This window comes from Apodemus sylvaticus, chromosome 14 (assembly GCF_947179515.1).
Source record: "Apodemus sylvaticus chromosome 14, mApoSyl1.1, whole genome shotgun sequence".
NCBI lineage: Eukaryota > Metazoa > Chordata > Mammalia > Rodentia > Muridae > Apodemus > Apodemus sylvaticus.
The window spans coordinates 7,269,401-7,276,933 of record NC_067485.1 but is presented as its reverse complement, the minus strand read 5'-3'; the positions used below and the strand labels follow the sequence as shown (position 1 = coordinate 7,276,933).

The window sequence follows — 7,533 nt, the reverse complement described above, 5'->3', positions numbered from 1 at the left end:
ATCTGCTCTGCAATCCGCTAGGTCTTTCCAGAAGCAGGGGAACACAGGGCTAGAGTGTTTGCCCTTTTCAAGGGAGAAGGCATAAAGTCCCCTGCCCTGGCCCTCTGTGATGATTTATTCTAGGCAGATGCTTCTGACAGGGCTCTGTAAAATCAAGTCGTGAGTTTATTGTTAACAGTTAGTTGTCAGGCCTTTTCTGACGCTGCCTTTTACTTATTAGTGAGGGAAACCGGACCTTTTTCTGTGACAAAGATTTAACTTTCAGTGGGGAATGTGTTAAAATAGCATTGGTGGAGATTTAAACATATTTAAGCAAAAAAACAAAACAAAACAAAACAAAACAAAAACAAAACAAAACAAACAAACAAACAAAAAAAAACCAAACCAAACAAACAAGCAAAAAACAGGAGCACTACTAACCTGTAGGCTCTTCATTTTAAAAAGGCAGCTGATTTCCCTTACAAGCCTCTAGAATATTTCTTGTTGTTCCAAAAACAAACAAACAAACAAAAAAGTGCTCTAGGCTTTGTCTTAATATCATCTTTACCGAACTGTCTATCACTTTATTGGACTCCAGGCTAATGACAGCTATTGGGGGGGGGGTCTTGGTTTTGAGGACATGAAGAGGAATTTGGACTCCTTCCCTAATGGCTGGGAAAAGAGAGGGGCTTAAAAAAATCCTCAGAAGTCGGGTGGGAGCAGGTGGGGAAGAACACAATTTGGTTAATTACCTCAGGCAGCAGAGGAATCTAGTTGTTTTCTCAGCCCATGCTAATATCAAATAAAGAGACACCAGATCTTGCTAATCTGTCGACCCCCTCAGACAAAGTTTATTTGTGGTGACTTTTTAAACTCCGGACTTGCCTTCCAATCACCGAGTTTAAAATGAAAAGCTTTAAATAAACACCAGGAATAGAAGATAAATAAACTTTTTCCCCCTTGCAAGTGCCTAGCCCGCCGAGGTTCAGCTCAAATCCCCAGAGGACAGAGTGCTCTCTTTTGTGTTAATGTTTAAAAGATTTTCCAATGCTGGAGTTTATTCCTACTGCAAACATTTCTATTTACAAGGTCAAGTGTATCAGCACTCGACACAGCTTAAGAGTGTAATTATTTATGTAAGGGCGTTTGAGTGTGCACCAGGGGCTTGGCGGAAGCCCAGCCTTCAACCCACTGTTCAGCAGCTCCTCAGGACAATATTACCAGTCCTGGTGATTATTCCCCTCCACGGCGTGTTTACTTTTGCACGCCTCAGTGTTTTGTAACAAAATTTTGTATTTTTTTTTCACCCAAAGTGTGAAAATGGCTTTGAAGTATTGACTCTCAGAGGCTTCCCAGACCTATTGGTAACAGATGTTATTGGCACGTTTGATTGAATGAGAAGGCAGAGAGGACACTCCTGGGGGTCAGGAGAAAAGGGAGGGGTGCTCAGGGTGGGTCTCCTGGGGAGGGGGAGGTTATCCTCAAACAAGAGACAGTATTTTGTGAATTTTCTTCACCAATGACAACAGCAGCAGAGGCCAGTTAGAAATTCTTTTAGCTGACCCATTTACAGACGTCTAATTGATCATTAAATTAAAGGCAGCATTAGCTCACATTCTGCCTTGCACTGAGTTTTAATCTCACTTGATGCTCGATGGACTTCCAGTGCCCCCTCCCTCCACAGCCCTCCCACCTCATCACTGGGCTAAGTGTGGAAAGCAACTGCACCATAGACACTGTTTAAACTCTTTACTGGTGTGTGCATTTTTAATAAAACAACCAAAAATACACAAAGTCATAGTTTTTTTTTTAACACAGGATTTTAAAAAATGATGTCTATAAAAATACAATGTTTAAGGCAGTTTGGAAATGCATTTATACATTTCTACAATGTCCATAAAATCTCTTGAAAATAAGAACGTTACTTCAAATCTGTAAAATACACTGTACATTTTAAAGACTGTTCTACACAGGATGCATTTCAAAATGGGCTGTGGGGGTGGGTCCCTGGTGACTGATGCATTCTATACATTTCTGTGGGAGTGGGTCCCTGGTGACCGATGCATTCTATACATTTCTTGGATGGGGTGATACAACAATGATGCAGATTTAAAACTTTTAATTTCTTTTTAAAAATAAATTATTTTCTGAAGCATACAATTTATAAAAATTCTATATACAAAGTACAAGAACTGGTAAGAAACCCCAGTTTTAATACAGTTTATATACGACGTACCAGGGTGGAAGACCCCGATAGGGGCAGAGGCAATATTCAATCTCTGCATATTCAAACTTAGAATTTCTTGGTGGAGAAAAAAAAAAAAAGGACAGCAAAACAAACATCATAGAGGCTTTCCTAGCTGGCAGTACAGAGCTTTAGGATAAAAACTTGTATTGTTCAACACCATGCTAACTCTTTTAGACTAGCGGTATTTTTTGGATCCTTAATTCTAAGACACGTGGTGCAGAGGAATCGGAATTGTGTCAGAAAATTAAAGGTGAGGGGTTAGGGTTATAATGCAGTTGTAATTTCGGGGATCCCTCAACAAGGCAATCGCCAGCTCCACACTCAGCGTTACCGAGGACTATACCAAGAGTACAGGAATGAATCGATAAGGGAACTTTTCTATTTACTTACGATTGCTGTGTTTCTCAAGTGGTCACAAGCAATTAAAGTCGTTACCAATACTATGTGTCCCCTCAAAGGAAAACGGTTTAAATACAAAAGAACCAAAATACAAAACAGACAAAACCCCGGCCCCTTTGCAAACCTAATTCGCCCAACATCCCTTCCCCAAGTCCATTGGAACTGTGAAGACCCCACCGTTCAGCACTGAGTCCAGGCCTCCATTGCTTTTTGCAGGGTGTCCTGAATTCTGCAGATTAGAGCCGGCAATATAGATCAACCGGTTATCTTTGCAGCCTGGAAAAACCGCATAGAGAGGGCCGAGCATGGTGGCTGCAGTACAGGCTGGGCCCTGTCCACCCGCGGAGGGTGTGGGTCAGTGTTTCCGACCATCTCTGGTCTCCGAGCCACAGGTGCCTTGCTCGGGAACCAGCTGGGTCCTGCATACCGGCCTGGAGCAGCCTGCAGCGGGGCGCAGGAGCTACAAGTGTGACCCGAGCAGCAGAAGCAGCAGCAGCAACAGCAAACAGGCAAATGGGGTCCAGGCGCTTCGGGTCGCCCAGTGGCCTCCACTGCCGCTGCTGCTGCTTCTGCGCCCGGGCCCGTGGGGCAAGTCTCCGCGGCCGCCCGCCGCAGCAGCGCCGCCGCCCGGGCGCGCAAGGCCGTCGTCGTCGTCCAGGGGCTGCTCGCCTCCCGCGGCCCCAGCGCGCTGCTCGTCGTCATATTCTTCGTCGTAGTAGTCGTCTAGGCCCCCGTCTGAGCCACTGCTGCCCGGACCGTTGCTCGCATCCGGGCCGAAGCACAAGCGGGCCATGTTCTCCTTGACCGACTCGCAGATGGGCCGCTCCAACCCATCGCACACGCAGTCGTTAAGCAGCGCCGCCTTGGGCACGGCCAGCATGTCCTCGATTACCGCGCGGCACTCGTCGGTACAGCGCAACCCGTTGAAAAGCTTGCCGCAGTAGGCCAGGTAGCGGCTGAGCGCCAGGTTGCAGCGGCTGTCGCGGTCGCAGCGCCGCCGGGCCTCAGTGCAGCCCATGACCGAACCCGCTCCGGCGCCCGGGCCCACGCTGCTGGTGCGCGGCAGACAGGGCTCGATGGCGCGCTTGGTGGACCTGCAGTGTTCGTCCTGCGCGCAGTCGCAGTCCTCCAGCGCGGGCCCGCGGCGCGTGTGGTTGAGCTGGATGAGCGCCGAGATACAGTGGCTCGGGCAGCGCCAGCGCGGCGAGAAGGACGCGGCCGAGGCAGGGAAGGCGCCGGCGGGCCCCGGAGCATCAGCCCCGCCGCGCTGCGCTAGCACCGGCGCACACGCTTCGGCGTACTGGCTGTAGGCGTAGCTGCAGTCGGGCTCGCCCTGACACTGCAGCAGCGCCTGCCAGCAGATGAGGCGGCGGCCGTGCGCCAGCCCTGAGCCCCGCGGCGCCGAGCAGAGCAGCTGCAGCAGCGCCACCAGGCACAGCAAGGCGCCCGGCAAGGTCCCCGTGCGGGCCCCGGCGCCTCCCAGCAGCGCGGCTAGCATCGCGGGCAGCAGCGGCCGCCGGACGCGGTGCAGAGCGGAGACGAGGCTCGGGTGGCGGCCGCGGGGCCGCTGAAAAAGTTTGTCCGAGTTCCGCGCACTTCTGGCATGGGCGTCCTCATCCATCCATGCCGGCGGCCCCGCGGCTGGGAGAAGCGGATGTTCGCTCCGGCACCGTGGCCGGGGCTCCCTGAGAGGCGCGGCGACGCAGGTCTAGCTTCGCTCGGCGGCTGGAGGCGCTCAGTGCCGTCCCGGGGGTACGCGGCGAGGCTGCAGGAGCGCGCGGCGCCGGGGGTGCATGGTGCTAGGCTCCTGTAGACAGTCGTGCGGCCGGCGTCTCCTCGGTTCCCGGCTCAGCGGCGCGTAGCACTTCGCAGCTCTGGCATCCCGCCTTCCCGAGGCCAGGACGCTTGGTCCCCTCCCCCTCTACCCCGGCCTGGGCCGCGCTCCGGGAAGTTCTGGGCGCCAGGAGCAGGGAGGACCCCGAAACTCGGAGCGTGCGGCTCTGCTCGGAGACCCGGAGCCTGGGGAGCGGATCCGCGGAGCCCGGCTGCGGACTTGCTCGCCGCGAGGCTTTAAATACAAAAGTGGGCCGGGAGCCCCCGTGTGGTGCCGCGGCGCCCCCTCATTATGCATGCATAGAAAAGCAAACAAACAAAAACATTAGCAACGCTCCTCCGGCTCGCCGAGCCCCGGCCCCGCGCGCTCCAGTCTTGCCCGCTTTCTCCTTTCTCCACTCTCAGGCGCCCTTTGCTCGGCCCCCTTCCCTGGCTTTGCGCGCTGCTATTGGTCCAGCCTGTTGTTGTTGAAACTTTTTTTTTTTTTTTTTTTTTTTTTTTTTTTTTTTTACGAGCCGCTGGAGTGGGGTTGCAGAGTGGGGGAGGGCGGTGGGCAGCTCACATTCAGGCATTCAGGGCTTGAAAGGAACGGCTTAGGGAGCCTGACACAGGCCCAGCTCCTCCCACTCTTCAGGAGGCTGGGATACCGAACCCCAGCTCGCGCACAGAGCCAGCGGGCAGGGCTTAGGGCCAGCTGCCTGCATCCGGCTCAGCCACCGGCCTTTTTGTTCGCTTCCCCCGCCCCCTTTTTGTTTGGGTGGGGGGACACGTTTATTAATTCTTACTGATCCCCCATCTTTGCATCCGAGAGAGTTCGAAAGTCACTTTAATTTTCAGGCTCTTCATCTCTGAGTTCTGATCACCTCGGGGGGTGTAGCGAAGGCAGGGAGTCTTGAGAATTTAATGTGAGACTTTAGAAACTTAGACACAGATTGCGCGCGCGGGCACACGCGGGCATACTCTCTCTCTCTCTCTCTCTCTCTCTCTCTCTCTCTCTCTCTCTCTCACACACACACACACACACACACACAGAGCTACCATCACAACCACGATCTCTGCCACCACCATCACCACCACCACCACCACCACCACAAGAAGGACACTTTCCACCAGCTTTCTGTCCCCCTTTTCCGGCAGGTAAGACGCTGGCACTGAACATTGTTTTCAGATTAAGAAATGCAAAGAACTGAAACCATTTATTGACTCATGAGTTATTGTAATACGAATGGCAATGACAAATCTTAGCATTAAAAACACTGGGAGTGCTGAGCGCTACCACCTGGCTGTAGTCACAGCACAGAGGACGAGGATAAACTGACCCGCTACGTGCTGTAAACTGCACGTTTCAGTTCCTCGCTGTGTTTAAAGCAAAAGCCACCAGCAGAGCAGGCTTTGCAGTCTGAGCAGGACTCTGACAAGCTACCACAACTGTGGCGCAATGCAGCTTTTGGCCACTAGAGGCACCGCGAGTCTGCGGCCTGTCAAAAACTAGCTCTTTCCGTGGTGAGACTATCAACTCAAATCTGTCACAAATTTTAAGACTAAATCATTGCTGGAGCAAAGGGAGATCAGCTGCAATGCGTTCAGAAAGTAGACTGTCCACATCTTCAAAGAGTTAAGAGAGTTTGAAAGGGCGAAAGTGAGGGCCAGACAGATTAACCTGGCTCTTGGAAAAGCTGGCTGCTCAGGCTTTGGAAGCTGGGTTTCCGCAACCTCCTCAAGCCCTAAGAGAACCAGACTGAGCTGTGCGGAGCCACTGTACTCCTACCCTATCCCTAACCCAGAGTTTAGTAATAGAATCTATCCTTAAAAGCTCGCCAGACATGGTGCAGCAAGCCTGTCTATCCCAGGCAGAAACGGGAGGATCACTGCAAGTCCAAGGCCAGCTAGTTCCATCTAGCGAGAGTTCCGAGCCGCTTGCTTTAAGGTCAGATTGCACACTTGCTAATGTCCACTTTATCCTTAACAATCTGTGATCCCGAGGCTCCTAAGAAGAAGGCCAGCCCTGGGATGCATCTTCAAGTTTGTATACGTTCTGGCTTCTTTAGTGAGATCTCAAAACAGCCTGCAGGAGAATCATCTGGAGACCTTGTGTGCAAATCTGGATTCCTGGCTCCTCAAGTCTCTGACAGCTAAGACCCTGGAGGGCCTGAAAGTCTGCATTTCCAACAAGATTTAAGGCGCCCGGGGTGCGGGTGGTGGGAGTTGTTACTGATGCTGCGTAGCTGCTTATTGGGGACATGTTCTGACTGTCTTTGTTCTAGAGGTTACAAATACTTAACCTTAGAGTGGTAATATGAGTCCATTTTAGCCTTGATACAGCTCTCAGTGGGATACACACTCATGGGCCTTGACATGGAAGGCGAGAGGAGCAGGTAGCCACAGCAGGCTGTGTGCATTTCCCTATCTCAAACAGACTTTTCTGGGTCCTGGGCTTTCACTCATTAAAGGACATGTCTCTGAATTCTTCTTTCCCTCCCTTTCTCCCCTCCCTCCCTTCTTCCCTTCCTCCCTCATTCCCTCCTTCTTTCCTTCTGTCCTCCCTCTCTCCCTCTTTCCCTCTCTTCCTCACCTCCCTCCCTCTCTCCTTCCCTTCCTCTCCCTCTCTCCCTTCCTCTCCCTCTCTCCCTCCCTCCTCCCTCCCTCTCTTCCTCTCCCTCCCTTCCCTCCCTCCCTCTCCCTCCCTCTCTCCCTCTCTTCCTCTCCCTCCCTCCCTCCTCCCTCCCTCCCTCCCTCCCTCCCTCCCCTCCCTCTCCCTCACCCTCTCCTTTTATTGACTTCTAAGTCCTGAAGTCCCCTGGCACTTTACTCCCCAGGGACACCCAGGACAGGTTCACTTTGTCCACTGCTGGTGCCTCAGCCTGCCGTTGATGGAGCAGTCTCCTAAGGCCTGACCGCCTGCCTCCTCAGTGTGCTGTGTTGGCTTTTGTAGGTTGGTCTCTGGGCTCACTGTTCTCCTGATGCCCGTCTGACGGCCCCCTGCCTGACCCTCTCCAGTCGCTTTCAGTATTTCCCGTAAACATTTTTTTTTATGTTTATGGATGTTTGCCTGCATGTCTGTTTTGTGTTCCATG

The 7,533-nt window shown here is 52.4% G+C and overlaps 1 protein-coding gene across 1 annotated transcript; it reads right to left on the bottom strand.

Moving 5' to 3' along the window:
- Positions 1–2,291: 2,291 nt before the first annotated feature.
- On the bottom strand, positions 2,292–4,874 carry Gas1 (growth arrest specific 1). Its single transcript, XM_052157188.1, has one exon. The coding sequence runs from the start codon at positions 4,245–4,247 to the stop codon at positions 3,087–3,089; it is 1,161 nt and encodes a 386-aa protein (XP_052013148.1). The 5' UTR covers positions 4,248–4,874; the 3' UTR covers positions 2,292–3,086.
- Between the last annotated feature and the right edge of the window lie 2,659 nt (positions 4,875–7,533).